Source organism: Haemaphysalis longicornis, unplaced genomic scaffold (genome assembly GCF_048455015.1).
Source record: "Haemaphysalis longicornis isolate Haplotype H1 unplaced genomic scaffold, Haemaphysalis longicornis Haplotype H1 scaffold_1, whole genome shotgun sequence".
Taxonomy (NCBI): Eukaryota; Metazoa; Arthropoda; class Arachnida; order Ixodida; family Ixodidae; genus Haemaphysalis; species Haemaphysalis longicornis.
The window spans coordinates 265,371,079-265,393,304 of record NW_027526203.1 but is presented as its reverse complement, the minus strand read 5'-3'; the positions used below and the strand labels follow the sequence as shown (position 1 = coordinate 265,393,304).

The following is a 22,226-nucleotide window of genomic DNA, read 5'->3' as shown; positions in this document are numbered from 1 at the left end:
AAAAAAGAAAAGAAAACAAGCATGCAGTGGTCGCGAAATGCTCGGTATGGTCCTTTTCCTTTTGTGTTTGGAGTAAGTGCGTTGCGGTCGCCACGTCTCCTCGCGCGAAAAAAAAAAAAAATCCGTTGTTGGTGTTTAACAAGATGAACCAACGCATCGGCATTAAGGTAGGCGGAGGGCTTCGCGTTAATTTAAGCCTCCCTGGTACGTTAAGCGCTGGCGGAAATCTCATGCACGCGGACGATTTCGTAAGCCGCCTCCATCCTGAATACATGAATACATCCACCTCGCGGCCCGGAAGCTACAGGGAATGACAGGAATGGAACCGCAACCAGTGACAATGCATACCCGCTGGGTGCATGTATATCCATGTATAAATATGCACATGTAAAAAGTAGTAACATCCAAACCAACTAGGAGTACTAACGTGGCTGTCAGTGGACCTCCTTCGTCACCGGTTGCAACCTTAGAAAATCTACTTTTGTTTTGTTCAACCTGTCTTGTTAAACTTGTTAAATCGTAGGTGACAGGCCGGCAAGAGATTACGTAAATACCTTCACTGATCCAAAAGGAAACGCCAGCAGGAGGAATCGATGCGCCTTCTTTTTCAACTGAAGTAAGCGGCTGTGTGCTGCTTGCGTTTTACTGTAGACGTCGTTCGCAGTACAATGCGACACGAAGCCGTCAGTGTATACGTCAGGTGAATATACGGAGAAGCAGCGACCATGCGCACCCCTAGGCGCTGCGCAGTCGCTATTCGGTTTTCGGACCTTTGAAGACACGAAAAAGAAAACAGCTAGCTCTCTTTTTAAGGACCGCTCACATAAAACTGCTAAGTTTCCTGCGCTCGCAGCAAGCTCTGAGCCAAGATAATGCGGCTGAATGGAGTCGTTTCTTCGCCGCATATGCGTGGTCGGCTTGGCAAGAAAAGTTGAGTGCGACGAAAAACTTTCGCGATTTCGTGATTTAAGTGGCAAGCGCTTTATTCACCGACACGGTGTGAGCAATCGCATTGTGATACGCCCAATGCCGGATTAAGCTCCTTCCGGGCCGCAACGATGGAACAGTTGAGCCACGATAAGCCTTAAATAAACGAGTTGAAGGGGCGTGGCACTGAAGCGAAAGCGTCCAGGAAGGGAACAAGATCGACCTCAGGGCCGTATCACGGATAGTAGACTCTGAACCCCAGTTAAGAAAAAAAAGGGGGGGGGGAAAAAAAACCAACGCGGCTTGAGGTGGAGAAAGGAAAACAGAGCAACTAAACAGCTTAATATAGAGTAAAAGGTCAGATTCAGTACGGCTATGCTATATACCGAAGGGTGTGTTTATTTTACAATGCCTGAAGTAAACAAGTTAGGTGTCAAATAACTGATCACTTTACGTTGTCGCTTACGAAAGCCGACCGCATTTATTCCCAGAAAATGAAAACAAAAACAAAAATGGAAAGGTGTGCTGTTTTTATTCACTGCGGATGCATTGAGACTTCAGATTCGATGCCGAGGGCTGAGGACCATGGGGTGAATTTGTGGCTGAAAAACAGAAACATGAATATTAAAGCAAACAACCAAATAACTCATCCTCAGTACTTACAGCACGCAAGAGAATACAACAGGCGGATCCCGTCAAAGTATGTGTAGTACTTGTATAGCAGGGGCACGTGTGAACAAGTTCTGCTTTGAAGGGTTGCGGAAGGCAGTTTTCAGCATCGAGTGATCCCATTATCAGATCAATGCTTACAACTAATAGTCCACGTTCTGAATTTCCGCCCACCCTCCTTTTAAGGTCATTTTTCTCACTAGCCAAATGCGTTCGAAAGCGCCGCTTCGCTTCTTTTTCCTTCTCTCGCGGGTTGATATGTAGGCCGTGATGACGCAATGAAAAGTACGTAGGGATACGTTTAATAGATTGTGAGCGCGATTATTCTTTAGCAATTGTACCTGGGCGAAAACAAAGCCAAATAACCACGTCATGGCTTAACATAAAGGTTTACAAAGTTAACACAGCGTCAAAGCCCTTTGAAAACCCGTAGTACGTCAGTTCAGTAGCTAGGGAGAACGAAATGCGCTGTGACTTTGTTATATCTTCTACAGAAGCTTAGTTATTTCTTCTCCCGATGAGGTAACTAAGCTATACGGCTCTAGACTTCAGATATGTAGTGAAATAAAAGATTACGCAAGCTTAACCAGCAATAAGGGCTGCACCAATTCACTGAATGGCCTTCTAATCAGTTCTATAGATATGGCTCAAGGTGATAAAAATTAGATTGCCGATTTACGCACCCAACCAACATACGGACTGCTGAAGCGCGCCGTATTCGAAAATTACGAAATAATTTACACCATTAGAGATCTTTAACGCGCCCCGAAGAAATCTTGAAACAGGGGCGTTTTTTTTTTTTCGTCGTTATCAACGAAATGCCCGCAGTCGCTGGGAATCAAACCTGCCGGTCTCGTACTCAATAGCTTAGCGCCTTAGCCATTGAGCCAGCGCGGCTGGTCTAGATGGTAAAAATCAGGGCCGGTTGAGAGCCGGTTGTAGGCAACAGCGAAAAACTTTGTAAACTTTACACAAGACAGAACTAAATCTTTCAATATGCCATGTGACTGCTTGTACTTGTTTAGATGTAAACCAGAATAAAATGTGCTGCCTAATAGAGTAGTAAAAAACGAAGCCGCGAAAAAAAAGAAGCAGGGATGCAGGGACGGGTCAATCAGGTCATGAGGACACGAACAGGTCGCTGTATGTGCGTCAGTTGTATGGGAAGGTGAAGTCCCAAAAGTTCTTATTGACGCTCGTGACGCCAGATGCGTATGCCACCGTGATCGCGATTTGCAGTATCACATCTTCACAGAATGTCAGCGAAAAAAAGGTTTCCTTGATTCATCGGTCAATCAATCAAGGAGCCTGCCAACATTTTTGGATTAGAATTAAGAAATCACGTTGAAGTGCAACATGCAGGAAATGTTGCGCTGGGCAGTAGCTGTCCTTTCATGTGGCCGCAATTTTTTCTACAGGTATAAGCACAAACTTGCTGGATACTGCCAATTGGTGAGGCAGAAGCACTGCTCTATACATCGTGACTGTACAGTCTATACTGCAATTCTATACGCGGGTGAAATCACGCGACTGCATGCCCCTAAAGTGCAACCGTTTGGCATCAATGGAATATTAACACCAATACCAACATCCTTCCAGCGCCAGACTCTTACTCACAAGTACAAAAAATAAAGAAAAAGAGGGGGAGGAGGAATCAAGCCGGCAGATGTAACACGCGTTGACTCTAAACCCTCATACTTTTAGAGCCAAAAAATATATAGAAACAGAGTAAGTACTACGTACAGCGTACTTCCAAGAGCCGAATAAGAAGCGCAGTGAGCTAAGCCAAGTAGAAATGCGCTATCTCTGGCCTCCTAACAGGATGTGCTTTCTTGCGGCAGCGCCAAGGTCGAGACGACTCGTTGAGTGCGCATACCGAGGGCATTACGAAGAAAAGCCCACAATTCCCACCGTTACCTGAAACGTGTCGGGACTCCAGAGCAGTGCAAGTGCGTGGGCAGCCCGTGGGGTACACGCTTCCCTGCCGCTTCTTCGTTTGGTGCCACGCGCGGCACATTTTAAAAGCTCCCACTCTTCTACGCGCAGTTGTCCTTGTTCACATTTTGCACGGTATGAATCACAGAAGACGGAAATCAAATAATCAGCGGCAGCGCCCGCATTTGTGTTTCGGGCAGGGAATTCTCGGTGCCGCAGACACCGCAGTTGTCCCAAACGCTTAAGTGGCAATGCGGACGCATTTGTAGTGTGAACTCTTTTTTTTTTTGGTACATTTTTATGAATTACACGCGCCTCGTTCAGGCGCGTGTAATTAGCCTCTTACCAACGAATATTGTTATTCAAGACGTGAGGTAGCGTAAATTGGGCGTTCTTTCTGCGTACATTAGCCATTCCAAGCACTGCGTATAGCTACAATTGTCTTGAAACAGGGGCTAATTTTACCAGCTTAGTTTTCATAGCTTATGCTGTGAACAAAAGGAGACTAATGAATCCCGGCTCATTAACTTGCTTGAAAAGTCGGCCACTTGGCGCATATCTGGCTAGGTAGACCAAAACAAAGGAACCCTTAAACTCAAATCTGCGCATTGTGTATGCAAGTCCGCGTTTCGCGTAGGTGCGGATATGGTCTCCCGGAAGGTAGATAACTTCTCCTTAGAATGTTGGTGTTGGTTCTACGGCAGGCATGCTTTACGTTCGCTATGACCATTAAAAAACAACGAAGCATAAAACGCATATGCTGCAACATTTATTCCCGCTGGGTAGGTCTCCTGATAACTCCGATTAGTGTCATTGATGAGCGTCATGGATGCAATGGTCTGCCATTTTTATTAATATCCACTCAGCATCGCTGAAGTTTGTCAAGGCTTTGCGATTAGCGCTTCCAATGCGGAAACTTGTCTCCAGGCCGCGGCCGTCTTCACTTGATAGCCCGAAACCTAGAAGCTCCTGCTTGAGTTAATCGGTATGGTTGAGAAACCGAGTCGTCGCCAGTGTCCATGATGGCGTCAACAACAACCTTACTTTCCCTTTAAATTTGAAGGGCTGGGAAACAGTATTCAAGCTAATGTAACTCGCAGCACTTTTCCGGGACGCGTGCAGGCTGTTCGTTTTAGTTCATAGTTATCTTCTGAAAGTCTAAAAAGCAGATTAATTGCCTCCCCTTAAACAACTAGAAAGTTCATACAAAATTGGTTTAGGGCGGATTTGGTTGGCCCCCGTTGGCACTGATATAGGTGTTCATGTTTACTAAAGCGAACCGTACTATCAACTCAACAGCGTCAGCTTTGTTTAACGTCAGAAAACGCGCAACTCTCATGACTAGAGAGATGGCGAGAGGATTCTTTAACGAGACAGAACAGGTCAGCCTTGCCAAATTGTAGGCTTGCTCTTCACATGACTGGTCAATCCTCAGTGAGGACTAAAATTCAAACACAAGTGGATTAACCCAAGAGGAATAAGAACACACACACACATACACACACACACACACACACACACACACACACACACACACACACACACACACACACACACACAACCACACACCCGAAAAGGGAAAGAAGGAGACACTCAGAAATTGGCCTCTGGTGCAGAGGATTTTAGGAAGCCCACAAGACCCTTCAAACACCACATGGCACTGTTACTGTCACGAGGGTAAAAACTCGTTTATACGAACAGTTCCCACCCTTAGTAACCTTCTCGCTAACGAGAAGCGCGGACAGGCACACAAGACGTGTTCTTTGTCCTCCCGAAACACCTCCAAGGGGATAAAGAGGTTGCGCACGACTTGAAACACCCCATTTTCTCTCCCAAAGGCGGTATGTTGGCCGTGAGCTGTTGCAGCGCCATGTCATGCCAACGTGCTAATAGCCACATGTGATTGTCCTTTGGCGAACGCATCGAGAGACACCTTTAGAATTGACTTCGTTTGAAAGCTCCAACTACTGTTGTGTTCCCTTGTCCCACATATTTTGCACTGACTCCCCCAATGCTGTGGAGTCTAACAAGACGTGTCTGAGATATCACTACGCCAAGTCACTTGGGGTAGACATCGGGTCTATCCGCGAGATTTGCAGTACTGAGAAGACTTTTGTTCATGAGGACGAGTCTAAACGGGTGTGCTCTCAGCACAAAAGTGTTGCGCTTACAGACGACACGACGTTTGGGAGCGTGCTCCGTGGGCATGCGCCAAGCTATTCAATTGTAACAGGACTAGGAGTGCGCCCACTATTCCTTTGCGCGTAACTTTTTATGGGCGAGAGAGGGGGGCATGCAGTCGAACAAGGTAAGAGACGATAGTGAAGAGGTCTCACAAGCGAACAGGTCCCAGAATCCTGGAAGAAATTTCAGCCTTCCTCTTAGCACAAGACACTTTCGAGCATGACAACCTGGTACCATATGAAAGCCCATTTCGAACTTGTTTTCAGGAACCCCTTAATACGAACCAGATTCTATGCTCTTGTCTCTGCTTTGCAATCCCGCGGCATTGCGAAGCGGTCCTTGATATATATTACAGCGCTCACCTGGTATACGCGGGCCATGGGGCTGGTGATAGACGACACCCTGATGCCATCTTCGTATTGGTAGACCCTCGTGGCGCCGTCGCAAATAACCGTGCGCACCTCGAACAGTTTGGGCCTGCTGGTGGGGACCACGGGGCGGATGTTGCTGACCGATGCGGGGGTAGCCGCGGTGGGCTTGCGCACCGTGAACGAGGTCTGCGTCACACGCGCGGTCATGGGCGGCCCGCCGCGGCCCAGTGTGCAGTGGTGCACCATGCGAAAGCCGTCGGAAGCGGTCTCCAGCCGAATGCCCGCGTGGAAGCCACCGTGGCGCCGTGAGCCGGATGGTTTGCGGGACGCGAACGTTGGCGGTGTGGACGCGAACGTAGATGTGGCGGCCCCGGAGAAGCTGGACGTCGGGACGTCCCACGACCTGCGGTGTATGCCCTTGATGATCTCCTCGAGCGTCGAGAAGGGGCTCGGCGCCGTCTGCCTCCGGGGTGGATTTCGGGCGCGGCCGCGCAACAGCGCACACTGGTAGTCGTAGTCCTTGCGTTTCTTCTCGTCCGAAAGCGTCTGGTAGGCCTGCGCCACGTTGCGGAAGTTCTGCTCGGCTTTCTCCTTGTTGTCCGGGTTTTTGTCCGGGTGCCAGCGCAAACAGAGTCGCCGATAGGCCTTCCTAATTTCGTCCGGCGGAGCATTCTGCTGGACGCCCAGGATTTTGTAGTAGTCCAGCATGGTGCACTTGGCAGCCTACCGTTCAGGCTGCCCGGCTAGAATTTTGGAGTGCCGCGTCGCCCCAACAGCCGATTTGGGAGCTCCGATCAAAAAGCAGCAGCCATTGGCGAGGGCGCTGCACTCAGCCCATGGCGCGGGACACTTCGTTCTCACTCGTGGTGTCGTCCATTGCGGTCTGGCCGGAATGCCGTAGTAACAGTGCTTCACTTGATAAATTTCCGAGGCGACGGCGTAGGCTTTGCTATCAACCGATTCGGCTGATTACTCGCCGTCTCCTTTTTTACTATCCCGCTCGTTGGAAATTACCGGACATGCCCGTCGCATTCGCAATTGCTTCACGCCCGGCGTTGGGTTGTCGTCAACCAAAGTAAACAAACTGCAACTCATGCACCCCTACGAATGTTCTGGATATCATATTACTACGGGATAGTCTGGAGCCCCTGACTGTTCTTACCACGCTTGACGCATTCGAAGTTAAATGCAATGGAAACGTATTGTAGTGATGGGCAATATTCCCCATTTTTGCGGCAGCTGCTACGAAACCAATGTCATGCCTCCAATGGTAAGACCATTCATAGGAAATGTCTATTGTGCCGGAAGCCGGAATTATAGGCTGCGAGTAGTGTTGCTGGCTCTGCGCCACCGCTGGCTGGCCGCGGCCGTGTGGCCACCCTGCCGGCATTTTCTGCCGGCAGTCAGTATTTTACTACCTCCCGCGTTGCTGCATTGTTTTTGTGCATACTTTATTTATTTGTATTTTAAGCCAACAGCGAACCTAAGCAAACCAAACCTAACCTAACCCTACTCATAAGGGCAGGTCCAAACATAGCATAACCCAACCGAACCCAACCCAACAACATAAATGCAGGTCTCGAATGAACAATGGAACCCCAGACACAATGCCACAACAGAACCGAGGGGATCTGTATTACCTATAACCGAGTTTGTGATTTAAAAAAAACACAACGAAAAAGGCAAAGAAAAAAAAAGAAAAAAAGTCTACAAAAGTAACAGAGTAGAGGAGGTGGGATCGAACTATGGACTTTCCGATCAGAAACCAGTGCGGTACCACTACTCCACCACCACTACGCGTGACTGTGCTATCCGGTCACAATGAAGTAAGCCTGTACAACCAATCACGAAACAGTGCCCGGCAAAATAACCGTACCAGCTGAAGCCCCGGCTGCTAGCAATATGTCCACTTCCCTCTTTATAGTTCATGTTAGCTTCTTTTATGGGATGGTGTACCGTCTATATGAGCCTGCGATTTCGCAAACTGAACGACATGTGCCCCACATAGTACTGCAATACCATGAGCACCAGCCACGAAATGACACTTGTGCATTTTTTTTGCTAAAGACTACTGCTGCGAGAGCGAAACGGGACATCGAAAGCCTCTTTACCTTCAAGCATCCTTGGGTTTGGCCCGTGTGTTAATGAGCCTTGAAAAAATTGCACTAAGCACACTCTGGTGCAGGCACGACCATTTATTGTGGCGTAATGTAGACGAGTTGCGCTTGCTCCATGCAGAGGAGAGTGGGCCCGGGCCTAAGGAGCGTGTGGCGTGGGGCCGGTGCGTCGGAAAGTGCTCTGCGTGAGCACCCCGTTCTCGTAGACGTTGACAATTTCGGCCGCGTTCTCCTTGATCACCTCCAGGTCCATGCGCGTGCCCTGGATGATGCGCGTGGAGGTCTGCCGCTCGTACTCCGTGGGCACGTTCACCAGCGACAGGTCGGGGTCCAGAGCGGGCCGTGAGGCGGCCGCCAGTTGCTGGTAGGGCGACGGGTAGCCAGTCATTGACATGGCCTGCTTGGGCACGTACGAGCTGAGGGGAATGTTGTACACGTACTGGGACGACGAAGGCTGGTACAGGTTGTAGCCGTACATCGGATGGTGCGACGAGCTGGCCGTCGGTCGGTACATGCTAGTCATCGAGTAGTGCGGATAAGTGGCGACGGGGTTCTGCGTGTACGAGCAGGACTGCTGCGTGCCGCCCGTCCTTGGGAAGCTGGGCACGATGTAGCAGTACGCACGCAGCGTGCCCGAGGGGGACTTTGGGAGGGAGTTCTTGCGCAGGTTCGTGTCGTAGCGCTGTCGCGACGCCTCGTTGCCCAGTATGTTGTGCGCCTCCGCTATGAGGCGGAACATACGCTCCGCCTTCTCTTTGTTGGTAGCATTCTTGTCCGGGTGCCACTGCAGTGCCAGCGCCTTGTAAGCCCGGTTGACCTCGGCCATCGTGGCATTGCGGCTGATGCCCAGGACGGAGTAGTAGTCCTGGTAGTGAGACATTAGCGCTCGCGAACGACTGCCGGCATGGGCAGGGGGACAATTTTGGCCAAGGGCGTCCGCCGCGTCGCAGAGGCCCGCTCGTGTCGCTGCTGCGTCTTCTGGCCCTAGCGGGAGCCGCCTCGCGGAAGCGTTGCCCTCGGCTGGCTGGTCTCAGGGCGGCTCACCCTCCCGATGGGGTGCTTCGGAACGCCGGCCGCTGGTACGAACGTGCGCAGGGCCCCTTCTTCTTCTCCCTTCTCGCAATCCGTGAAGCTGTGAAGACGACGAAGTGTAATAGCCATAATCAATGTATATTCGCGTGCCTAGGAGCATCGGAAACCTTTTTACAGGAGCCCAGAGTGAGAAAAGACAACATTACAACCGTACACAGGCAATCGACAAACAACTTAAAGAAACGATAGCGGCACCAAGCCAGTCATTCTTACGATGTGTAAATCTGTGACATAATTTGTTGCTGAGTTATGCATCGATTTCAGGACTAAGGAACCCCTCCCACTTCAGCGGCTCAAATAAAAGTTTTATCCTACTACTACTATTACTGCCACTGAGTGCAGTGCTGCAGCCTGGTGGATGAATGTTGTTTCGCTCGTAACGAAGTTGTTTGAGCAATCTCCCGGCGAGGCTATGTTCCGTCAGAGGGCTCAGCGTATTGTTGACGACATTAGTTCATAAAAGAAACCACCGAAGGAGCCTAATACAGCTTGGCTGTGAGGAAGTACAAATTTAATATATAGCTTTTGTGTAGTAGGCCAGTTGCGAAATTTCAACCAATTCTTTGTCTTTCTCGTCTTATTGCTCAGGACAAGAAGTATTCCGGGTGGAAGTGCATCCACGACGGGACCTGCGCGTCGAGGCAATGGACAACAGCCTGAGCGACATCAACTACTTCCGACACGAAGATATCGACGACCGTTCGGTTTCCATAAAGGTCGCCAAGTCGCTTGAAGACCTCGTGGACCGTGTAAGTTTATGTCGCAATCGTCTTCGTAGGCAGTAGATTGCGGTGCATCGATACGACCAGCGTCGTCTCTTTATTTAGTGACAGGTATAGGCTGTGTGAAACTTCTGTTGAAGACTGACTGTCCTCCTCTAACCCCCGTAGGAAAACCTGTACTTCTTGTAAAACGTCACTCAAGGCATTTCTAGCCTCAAATCAACTCGGAGGTAACCTGCTAAGTAATTTCAAAAGTTGTATGCTCTCCTGCGACAAAATACTATTTCGCAACCAGGCCGCGGTGGCCGTTTTTCTGACGGAGGCGCGAAACGAACGCGTCCATGTAAAACGTTAAAGAAACCCGAAGTAAAGTTAAAGAAACCCGAAACCCGAACCCGAGGCGTTTAATAGATGAATGAAGAATCAGGTTCGAAGCGAGGAGATGTCAGTGGTCTCATGTTAATGGGAGGGAAAAGACTATGCAAATTAATTACTTTGTCCATCAGAATACATCGAGTCCTTTCGCCATGTGTGATGTCGGCCCCGCACACGGGCCACTTTCACAGCATTTTAAATTACAGCAGGACAGGAATTAGCGTTCCGCTATTTTCGAGAGAAAGATGGCCTTCTGCGTACGGTCGGTATTTAATCATAACGAACTAATGTGTTCAACTAGACCGTATTGCAGCAAATCGTACTTGCACCCTCACTAGAAGCTTCACGGCTCCCATTTCAAGCACCTACACACGAGCTTTTTAAATAAGATAGCTAAAATCCTGAAACGCGTTAAAATTGTTAATCTTTGATTCTAACAGCTCTGCATAACAAAACTATCAGCGATGTTATGAATAAGTGACGATAGAGTTGTGTAAATATGGCAAAGTACTTTGAAGGGGATTACACGGTTCTTGTTCATTGCTTTTCAAGTTCCAAGAGGACGCCAAACTTTGAATCACGCACCCAGTATTTATTCTAAGCCCAATGAAATGAAGAACAACATCAACATTGAGGCTTGAGATGGGATGTTGGGGAAGGAAGGGGGGGAGGGGCGCCGTGGGGGTTAGCGGTTACCACGCGCCCGAGGATCACGACGAGGAATATGTTAGGCGCATTTAGGATAAACCAAGCAATGTATCGAAGGTGACTCTTGAGCATCCCTAAAGATGCGATCTTAATTTCATCAGAATGGGCTGGCTATCTTTAGGCGCAAAAGCACTCACTCGTCGCTTACGACTCGGCGTTGCGGCCTTCAGTGCGTGAAGACAGAGCCTAAACCGATGGCTAGATTCCACAAGCAAAATTGGTGACTTGCTTCGTACCTGCCATTCCCGATTACTCAGACACGACGATATTTTTGTCAGTGAACCAATTTCACCTATTTTTGGTAGCTTAATGTTTTTTTCGTGACAAAAACGTGCCCGTATTGTATGCGCCGTTCCTTTAACAAAGTTGTTTGCAAAGCTACTTGCTTCATGACTTAAAGGGACCCTGCAATACCTCTTTCAACTTTTTTTGAAATCTTAAATGCTCGCAGAACGTAGTCACCCAACACACCCAGTACTTGGATTAGGGGGTCGCGAAGTACCTCAGCTAAAATTTACTTATATATGCCCATCAGATAGCTTGGAAGCTCGCTCAAACAATTTTTCTCTCTTTCCCGGTCTTGGTTTTCTTCGACCGCTCGAATTACGTCACTAAGGCCGTGTAGCGGCAGTTAGCCGGTTTTTCTTCAGTTGGAGCAATGAACGCATTCAACCGCAACTTTAAAAATAAAGCGACAAAAACAAAGCAGAAATGGAAGGCGTATCTGCTGCGACGAGCAAATAACGCAGTGCCGCTCCGTGCTGGCGATAACTATAGATTTCGCAGTGCTTCCAGACGCGATGAAAAGAGTGAAAGCGTTTATCGAAAGTTTTGCAGGGTCCCTTTAAGTAACAAGAGGGTATACAGAGCTAATAGACGAGGTTGAAGTAAGACACAAAACAATACGTTGTTTGGTGTCTTACTTTGTGTTCGCGTGTTAGCGTTGTACATTTTCGTAACCCATATCGGCTGCAGATATACACCTTTATTAAAACGCATTTACTGCGACGGTTGATATCACTCCTAGCACACATAATAAAAGGCGGCTTTTGAAATGTCTTCAATCAGTAGTGTATGCAACCCCGCCAACTTTTGCGTTCCTCTCATATAATGCTGTCGTGATACCGAATAACTAAATGTAGATTGTACGCCTACATTTATGGCATTCGAAATCTTTAGCACACGATTTCGCGGCCGGACGAAAACCCCGCAAGTCCCAAAGCAATTCTTGAACCACGCTGAATAAATAATGAACCACGCTTACACACCCCCATGCCTCCGCGACACTCGTAACTGCTATCACTGTTGCTGCGAGGCAGTTGTGGGCTGCTTTCTCTTCATCAAACATGCATTTGTGCAGTCCCCTCCCCTGCGCATGTTGCAGGTACAGCGCGCCCACGCTTGGTGCGTGGAAGCAGCTGACATTTGCTTTGCGGGCTGGGGTTGCGCGAAGCCCTTTAGGACGTAAATAAAAGTCGCGTTGGGAGAACTTTGTGCCAAATTCTTGCGATGCAGGCACACGTTATATTTTTGTTTATTTACCATTGCGTCTGACCTGCATACGTGCAGCATCGACTCTCCGTCGCAGGCAATTTTGCGCGCTTATTCGGGCGGTGGAGTTTACACAGATCGTTGCTTGCAGGACAGATCGAAAGAATATTCTCACCCGCGTTTTATTCATCTTCCTTTTCGTGCCTCAGCCCGGGTCGCCGAGAAGTGCGCTCCAAAGGGCACCTCTGCAGAACCGCAGACGCGGGTGACGTCGCGGAAATGCATTGAGAAAATTCCGCATCATGACCTAATGGTGTTCAGGGAAATTTGTGTATTGGTGTCTCTGATGTGCGCTACGCAAAATGGATGGGGTTGCCCAAGGCGTGATTAATGACGAGATAAACACCTGCGCTCATTAGACTCGGTGCCCTCGTTAACTACTAGGCAGTGCAAGTGAACGCATCAGGAAACACTTCTCCGCCCATCAGTTGCTTGGGGGGGGGGGGGGATTGATGTGCCGTCCTAGTTCTCCCCATCACAGACGAATTGGGCATGCCTGTACGGCTCACTACGTATACTAACAACTTCAGTTAAATGTCATCGTTGGAGATTGCCGAGGACGGAGCGAGAAAGTTTTATCGGGGTAGAAGAGCGCATAACCGAAAGAAACTCGTACTGAGTCCATTTCGCTGCGTAGCAGCACAATTTCAGTTTTCTTTTTTCCTTTTTTGCCTTGCTACGGGATTGGTGTTCGCGCTATTTTTTTGGCGGACGGCGTCAGTATTACTGACGTTGTAAGCAAAAAAAAAAAAAAAACGAGCATAAGTCCCAAAACATTGTCCGCAACCCGCCTGCCCGAAAGATGTTTGCTTTTTTTTTTCACGGCCACACTCTGGTAGCGAGCAGGAAGCAGGTCGGGTCGTGAGAATAGATGACGCCATGCCTGGCGCGTCAGCTTGGGGACGAAGAGCGAACAGTGAGAGGGGGGGGGGGGGGGGGGGGGTTGTGATGATAGCTGCTCCTGTTCTCATGACAGCTAAGTAGCGTGATTTGGCGGCCCCCATTACGTGTCCTCGTCCCTCCTTAATAAATTTGCACCCTCTTGAGTCTGTCGGCCGCCTTGGCGTCAGCGGTGGTGGAAAGGGGCAAATTTCGCCAGCTTAAATAACCCCGCTCAAGGGCCAGCTCGCGGTTGTTGTAATAAGAGATTGGAGAGCCCTACGAAGGGGAAGCCCGCCACCCGGCGGGGGTCGACGAAGAGCAAGAATCACGACGGTGCTGCTCTCGCGTGCGCCAGGCTCTCTATTATTATTTTTCTCTTCTGCGGCAAGAGGCAAGAAATTTATTTTCGGGGGGGGGGGGGGGGGAAGGGGGGTTGGACATAAATGGAAAGTGCACAAAAAATTGTACCGTAGTTTCCGAAACGCCGTTACTATTTCCTTTTTTTTATTAACCGAGCTCTGCACGGACGAGTGACACCAACCTAATTCTGTTGCTGCTTCTGTGCGTCTCGCTGAAACAGTAAAAACCCGCCTCTTTCCAGGTATCAGCGCATGCCACGGGACTCGAGTGGGGGAAGCATCAGGAGTTCTTCTTTATGTCACTTCGGTGCCAAATGCAACGCTTTAACGATGTTTGTGTACACCGCACCGTTGTGTAAACATCATTTGGACCACAGAAAACCGTGGAAACCTTACGCTTTTTCGAAAGATTTTTACATGCAGAGCACTCTTGAGTAAACATCATTTGGGCCGTACAAAACTGCGACACCTCGTAAGCTTTAGACATACAGAATAGTATTCATGTCTCTGAACCGTGTACTCGTTCATGCATGCATGGTTCACCTGCTAACTCTGCTTTTTCGCTTACTTTTTCAGCCCGATCCCCAGAGTGTCTTGAAGTTCAAGCTCACCTGCCGGGGAGCTTCGGGAACGGTAAGTGACGAGACGGAAATTTCTATGTCCGTCGGCCTGCTTGCATCCTTCGCGCAACGAAGGAGGCTAGAAATTGGGGTAAATTGTATGTTACGGTCCGCGTCCTCGAAATAACCGATGAGATTTGCATCAGCCTCCACGAGGCTCATGTCAGCCTCACAATTAAATTACAAGGCCATGCTCTTACCGAAACGATGTCACGGTGTCTTCAAAAACAGAAGGCTGAAGTCTAGAATTGTTCATGATAGCATTTTGGTGCGGTGGAGGCCTGTGTTCTGCTCCGGACGTGCTCGTAGAGCGATGAAGTGCAGGTGGGGAGAGCAATGACATTATGACGTTGGTCGTGTCATGCAGGCACCATTTATTCCAAAAATAACAATCACTGACGGCGAATATTATTGACGCGGCCAAGCCAACGTACGCTTCGCCACCCCTGGCGCGCCAGCGAAGCGTCTCTTTCAGGATTTTGTTTTTGTTTTTAGTCGGAGGCCATAGAGCTTCAGCGGCCGCCGTTACTTTAATGACCCATTAGGTAGGGATTTTTTTTCTGCGTAAAATAATTCACGTCAGCTCGTACTGTGAGAAGAGAAAACCACGCGACCGCATCACAAAACGATGCCCTGATTGAAGCTGCAGATTGCAAAGGAAAAAAAAAAGTGCAAGATAAACAACTTTGAATAATAAAGCATGTACCAGGGCTCGACACGCCGTACACACTTCTTTCACGAGTAGCCTTGCAGAGAAGCCAAAAGCGGCACACTTCCAAAAAAAAAAAAAAAAACAAAAAAAACAAAAAAAACGGATGGGCGAGACTGCATTCAACGCCATGGCTCATTTACTCCACCAAAAAGCGCCTCGCTTTGAATTTGCATGAACATCATTCACGGAGAGTTATTACAGTAAATATAATAAAGCGCTCTATACCTCTGGTCGTTCTACCGGCGAGATTAATAAGTAGGACAATAGATAAAAAAGCTCACCATTCAAATATTGGGGAACGCCACGGTTTCGAGAGGTATAGAGTGCGACTTGAGGCTGCTCTGCGGGGTGACGCTTTGTAACTTGGGCTGTCTTTTACAGAAACGTCTCTTCTCTTCTCTCCTCTCTCTCTTTCTCGACTTCGGCAGCTCGTCCCTCGCAACTTGTGTTGTGAAGCAAGACGACCCACCATTACGGCCCACCTTTTCAATCGAATAAAAAAAAACGTATATTTAGCGTAACAGATTATCACAAACTATTACATACCATTTAAATTGTCTCTTGATACAGTTGCCTCAACTTCCTGTTGATACAAACACAAGGAATAATATTTTATATTGACCGGCATTAAACAAAGTTAACAGCCCGCGCGTTTCCCACAATCCACGCCCTCAGCCGCATGCTGCCGGAAATCGACAGGAAGATAATGGTTATGAAATAAAAAAAAAGTTTTGATGAAGGCAGAAAATGTTGCTTATAGCTAAGCGCTTAGCTCGTTGCTCTGAAAATAAGGAACACAAAGGCGTGAGGCCATAGAAAGTGAGGGGTTACGTGCGTAAGGCGATATTTTCTGCACAGACTAACACTGAAGAAGAAGATTTTGGGGTGATATTCGACACAGCCGTTTGAAAGGCCCCTGGAGTGCAGAATTAATAACACCCGCAGTGCCCGCACGTCCATACGTACGTCGCATGCACCAAGTGTTATATGGAAGCACGTAGCGCTTGCTTTATTTGACGCGGCTCTGTCTCTCACTGTTGCTGCGAGTGGTTAATGAAGCGGGTAGCATTTGGGGCGTGCAGTTATGCGAGTACTTGTGCTACGAGTCTCCCAACATGTTGCGCGCTGTAACCTTGCTGTTGTTGTGCTCTGCTTTTTCAGGACGAAGCCTTCCTGCCGGTCACCGTCTACATTCAGGACGTCAACGACCACGCTCCGGAGTTCCAGAATGTTCCCTACCACCTCGAAGTAGACGAGGTGAGGGCGCGCCTGATGCGGCCATGGTGTACTCTCGCATTGCATGGAGTTGCATGAAGAGTATGAAACAGTGGCCTATCGGAGTAACCTGATTAGGCGCAGCCAGAGGCGCAGCAATCTCTTTCCGCGACTATGTTCGGCAGGCGGATAGTAATGGATAGCAAGAGCTTTAGAAAGTTCGTTCTTCCACACAGCCCCTTTCATAAAACGTCCTACAGGACGATGAGCAGCGCAGAGGGTTCAAGGTATACTTGGAACTCTCTGCGTTGCCTCATCGTGGATGACAATGTGTATACTGCTGAAAGTACGGTTGTAGGTTGGCTGATCTCCGTTTCGGCAGCTCCTTTTTTTTTCCTGAAGGAGTTCAAAAAGAAAAATGTCGGCATCTACGAGATTTTGTAGCACATTGCAGAGGACCAGGTATAGTTGAAATCATTCTATGCCCTGCACTATAGCGCATCTCATAGCCGCGCGAAACCGCAAATTAAAGCTGCTGTACTGATGGGGTTTACCAAGATACAATTTTGGTGAAACGACGGGACGGCTTTTGTTGAAACAGAGTAGCAACTTGTATAACCGAGAAAGACGGGAAACCGCTGCGTTGGCGCAGAGTGTCCACGAACACGAAATAGTCTTTCAGACACCATTTCTGCTTCCCTAGTTTGTCTGCCATAATGTAATGAACATACACATAGGTCCACGTCATAAATCACGAAGAACAGAGTAAGACTCAACTAAAAACGGTTAAAAAGTGTCTCTCAGTACTCCTAATGCGACCCGAAGCTGTATTCGAGGGGAAAAGTGGTGTGAATATTAGTCTTTTCACCGCTACAGGAGACACCAAGCTAGAATAAGCCAGTCACGATGGCAGTTGCAACGCGCACCACTGTTTCGTAATTAGTACTTAAAAATGCATGTAGGCACGCTACCCAAACTTTGGTTTAAGACATTGTGTAGGCTAAACTGGACCGTAAGACGGCGTAGGAAGGTTTATAAACTTAGTTTGAACTAACTTAATCATTAATACCGTTTAGATGTATGTATACCAAGACAGGTCATTAAATCATTTATATCTTTATTTTCCAAGGTATAGTTCACGTGTAAAAACAGCATCCCATACCGAAAATTCTTCAAGAGTATTCTGGCCGGAAAATGGAATTGAGATAAATTTTTAACGGGTTGCCCATGCATTGAACTACAGATGCGCGCTAGCACACATTCTTACGGCGATGTACTGATGGACGAGTACAAGATTCGCAAGCGTCATTCACAAGATTCACTAGCGTCACAAGCGTAGCATAGTTAGCTCAGAAATAGCGCACAAAAGAAACTCGCAAAGCTGCGCGGTAAATAAAAGGATTGCGAGTAATTTCTTTGCTTGTTGCGAATTGTGTTATCATATTTGCCCATATATAAGTATCTGGAAGGTACGACGCTTGCAAGCTCGAATCGAGTCTATCCCAGAGAGATAGAGAGTTCTTTACGAGGGTCCTCTCCATGCGCGCATTGTGCGCCGCCGTTAGAACCTTCGTCGGCATCGGCGCTCGATCCTTCCCCCAGGTGTCGTTGAAGGTGACACCGGCAGGCTATAGCGTGACGCAACGCGGCTGAAGCCCACAGCCGTCACACAGCGTAGATAACAATTTCATGCCCCGTCAGGCCGTGCCCGTTCTCGCGAGATCAAGGGCGGGGAGGGCACGAGCCTTCGTCTCTGGGCTCGCATTTAATAACCGAGCGTCTCCCGCCCGTACACGCCCCGGCACCCCACGGCTCTGTCCCGACGGTGCACACTGCATTCTTCGCGAGCGTTGCTAAAAGCTTTCTATGGCACTTTTCAAGACCAAAGAACAGACGCTTTTTTCGAAGTAGGCAGAAGGACTGCTGGAACACTTGTTTACCACCGACAAACTCGTTACTGCTGAGGTCCATACTGCGACAGGGATCGGCTAACACGGATGTCGCAAAACAATGTTTGCTTCCAACACATATACGTTTCTCCAATACACTTCTACCTCCCCAGGAAAGATGAGGCTAGTACTATGTTACACGAAAAAAGGAGAGGGTCGGGAAAAGAAGCCGAATAGAGCCACCAAGCAACGGCTTCCACCGGGTAGCACGTGCCGTATTTCGTTTCTTTTTTTTTTTTTTTTTCAATACTACGAGGTTACCTGCGGTTATGCTATCAACAGTCGAACAGCTTAAAAAATAGCTTCAATGGCAGCTCCGCAGAAAGCAACGTCTAAAGCGGGAACTGGCGGCGCACGAGACATTTGAAGCCGAATCACGCCCATTGGACAAGTACGGTAGGACCACTCCAAACAAGAGCATTATCGAGATTTCTAATCTTGGAAGTACGTTACTGCGGTGGGTAAAAGCTGAGATCCTGCATACTGCACGCCGTTATCGAACTTACCGCGGTGCAGTATCAACTATTACAAGTTCCTCAGCGCATACATTGGCCCGAATTCTTTCTAGTTACATTCGCGGTGTAACAACGTTGCCGCGGCCGCTTTTCCAATGATACCGCATTCACACGTAAATACAGCGAGCACAGATATAACTCGGCTGGGAATTAACAAGCACGCAAAATGTCTCTACAAAAAAAAAACGCCATATACACAGACTGTAGATGACAGCAGCAAATTGGTTAGTAACATAACAATGGGTTCAACAAAGAACGCCAGTCAGACTTGCCACCTTCTCTACTTTCCTGTTCAGTTGTGCGCCGTCACCCGCATTCGTTGTCTGAATACACCATGCGCTACACTGCTTGCCTGCGCTTCTTTGCACACTCGGGCAGTTGTTATTCCCCGCACGCGTCGTGGCTTATTGCTCAAGCGAAAAGCTGCCATTTGCGTGAGATAAAAACAAGTAAGCAACACGCTATTTCGAAATTGTAAGAAACTGTGTAGAAGAAACTGTGTAAGAAAAATTGAAACCAACTGTGAAGGGCCAGTCGTGTAATGTGACACTCACAGGCGAACAGTCGCAGTGACCATGCCGTCGTGGACCTTGAAATAAAATGCCCCGGGGGAAAAAAAAGATATCCCGATAGTAAACGGCCGCCAAGTTCAGTAAACGCCGATTTAAATTCTCGTTCGCCCTTGTCTACCTACTTTTTTTTTAGGGGAAAAAAGCACACGTTGTGGACGTTTTTGGAGTTTGCCGGGGGAATCCAAATTTTTTTCTTTGCGACATACAGGCAGCCCAGCATCCGATGCATAAGGCACTTCCGTTGTCATACTTACTACTTTTAAACCTCTTATCAGAGCATTACAAACATCCGACCTCCGGACACTGGAAATGACAAGAAAACAAGCAAAAAAGGCATACACGCTGAAGGAAAGGACATTACACGTATTTCCCATATGCCGCCCGCTTCCGTAAACAGAGAGAGCCAATGTAACTGCTGGCAGACGTGTACACTATGATACGTCAGGGACGTGCGCCGCTTCCGGTGCCCTTCGGGTCAGTTTTCCCGTCTTTCACTTTTCTTAGCATTGTCGTATCAATTTGGCTCGCGCAAACAATGCCGAAGTGGGTACGCTGAGAAAGCATGCAGCAGCGGAAACACCAAGAGTCGAATAAGCGAGAACAGGGCTTCGAGGGCTGTTTCTTCTTCTTCTTATTTTTTTTTTTATCGTCGCTACTTGGCCAACGCCTCCGCGGGCTGGCGTGGGCTCCAGACGGCGCGTCCGTAAAGTCAGCTCAGCGGGCACGAAAAGCGTTCGCAGCGGTCGTATGTCCGGCCGCAGCGCTGCCCACGAGCGGGCTCACTGACGCCGCTGCGGTGTGGCGACGACACCCGGGGGAACGCTTCATGCGATGCGCTCTGGCCGGCCCAAATTCTTCGCGGGGCTCGTTTCGAGGCGACGTGAGGGAAACCGGACGCTGCTACGCTAAGGGGCCGCGAACGCGAGCACCTTGCCTTCTCCTGCCTCTTTGTTTTTCTACGCTGCCCAGCAGTCTACTGCCGATTGAGCACGGCTGTCGCTAAGCCTCGACCGCGCAGGCGCCTTCCTTGAGGAATCGCTGAGACGTGACCGTTGACCCCCAGCCTCACCTTTCAACCGGTGTGGCTACGAAGATGGGCAACACTGCCGTCTTATCCTATGCCTTGCCGCGTCCACCGGCCCTTCGGAGAGCTACGAACTGCAGAGCAACGGGGCGGCGACGTTTGCACCTTGCCCGTGGCCCATAAGCACGTTTTGTTTTTCTTCCCCCGCTGTGCTTTCTCTCCGTGTAATATTTGGCCAGCAGCAGGGAGATATAAAAGAAGCCTGGGCTCCGGGTTACCGGTGCTTTCGTCCCCGTACGTTCATCCTTTTCTCTATGGCCTTTGCATTTATTGCTCTTATCAGCGGCCGGGCTCCGTGCTCGCGCTAAAGCCCTTTGCCGGGCTCCCTGTTCCGTGCGCCTGCTTAATTGGCAGGCCTTCCGATGGGCTCCGTCCGCACTCGTGTCTATTGACCCCCGCGTCTCTCAGTGCGTACTCAGGGAGGGATGAAGGGAAAGGATAGTAGTGTTCTCGACGTGGGGGCAACCGAAGGTGTTCTCTCTCTCTCTCTCTCTCTCTCTCTCTCTCTCTCTCTCTCTCTCTCTCTCTCTCTCTCTCTCTCTCTCTCTCTCTCTCTCTCTCTATTTTGCTTTCTCGTGCTCGCACGACTGTTTGTTGTTGTTGCCTTTTCTTATTTGTTGCCTCACTACAGGAATATCGTGAGACCGGTGCGCCACAATGCGCTATAATAACCAATCACTGTTTCCAGGGGACCAAACATGTCGAGTAGCATGTTCCTACCTATGTATAACTTCATTAAAAATATATCAATTGCACCGAGGCAATGCAAACCTTCATGCGCGTATTGAGTAATGTCACAATTCAGACCACGCCATTAAAATAAAATCGTATGACGGGTCTCGTGCCTCGTTTGGTTGGTGGCAGTGATGGGTAATTCAGGTGCATTGTGGTGAAGCCGACTCACGGCCGGGTTTTTTTAATTGAAGAGAGCAATCTCTTGCCTTGAAAGGGGATGGACAAGATGGCGCGTAATGGAGGCAAACACTCATTTTAATAAATTAATTGCGGCTATTCTTTACAAACAAATAGGCTGCATGTAGCGGCTTGAGGGAAACCTACACCCACTTCTTCTTTAAATCAATCAACCCACGCATGCCCACATTCCAGCCAGCTTCAACTATAGAATTGCTTGGGTTTGGGTGAGTTGTTCATATCGACTTGAGGTTTCAGCTTGAACGAAAACCACAGGACTTAGGAAGGAAACACAAACACAATGCTGACTATCAACCGAGTTTACTAACAAAAAAAAGGGAGCATATATACATGAAACATTGCACAACATTGGCACAGCACGACACTTTTTTTTTCCCGAGATTAGTTAACAGGATAATCGCTAAGCTTGAACTAACATTTGTTGAACGTCTCGCAAGCAATGTAAAGGAGCAGTAAAAAGAGAATGGAGCGTGGGTTCATAAATTTTGGCAAATTGTGCAGACCCAGTAGTCGTTAAGTCAGTTTTCACGTCAATGCCTCCGAACGGGAAGCCTCCCCCACAATATCTACTGGCAGCCACGTAACGGAGAAATTATCTGCGATTAGCCAACCCATTCCTTTCCCCCCCCTCTCCTCACCTAGTTTTGGGCACAATAAAGTTTATTCACTCGCTCACTCACCGTTCCAAGAGTTTTTCTTATGAGAAGCGTAATTTTGGTGGAATAACTGTAAAT

At 48.6% G+C, this 22,226-nt stretch overlaps 3 protein-coding genes across 4 annotated transcripts in view; 1 reads left to right on the top strand and 2 right to left on the bottom strand.

Moving 5' to 3' along the window:
• The window catches only part of LOC144145391 (protocadherin Fat 3-like), a 340,760-nt gene that overhangs the window by 155,473 nt on the left and 163,061 nt on the right, over positions 1 to 22,226 (top strand). For both annotated transcript variants that reach the window (XM_077676989.1, XM_077676981.1), the window contains exons 4-6: positions 9,884 to 10,044; positions 14,469 to 14,525; positions 16,386 to 16,481. In XM_077676989.1, coding sequence (XP_077533115.1) covers positions 9,884 to 10,044; positions 14,469 to 14,525; positions 16,386 to 16,481 — 314 coding nt within the window. The remainder of the gene's footprint in view (positions 1 to 9,883; positions 10,045 to 14,468; positions 14,526 to 16,385; positions 16,482 to 22,226) is intronic.
• On the bottom strand, positions 1,403 to 6,794 carry LOC144174737 (uncharacterized). Its single transcript, XM_077703578.1, has 2 exons — positions 6,078 to 6,794; positions 1,403 to 1,529 (listed from the first exon to the last, which is right to left on the bottom strand). The coding sequence occupies exons 1-2, from the start codon at positions 6,792 to 6,794 to the stop codon at positions 1,485 to 1,487; spliced, it is 762 nt and encodes a 253-aa protein (XP_077559704.1). The 3' UTR covers positions 1,403 to 1,484.
• LOC144174730 (uncharacterized) lies at positions 8,343 to 9,329 on the bottom strand. Its single transcript, XM_077703565.1, has one exon. It carries the CDS (start codon positions 9,081 to 9,083, stop codon positions 8,343 to 8,345), a length of 741 nt encoding a protein of 246 aa, XP_077559691.1. The 5' UTR covers positions 9,084 to 9,329.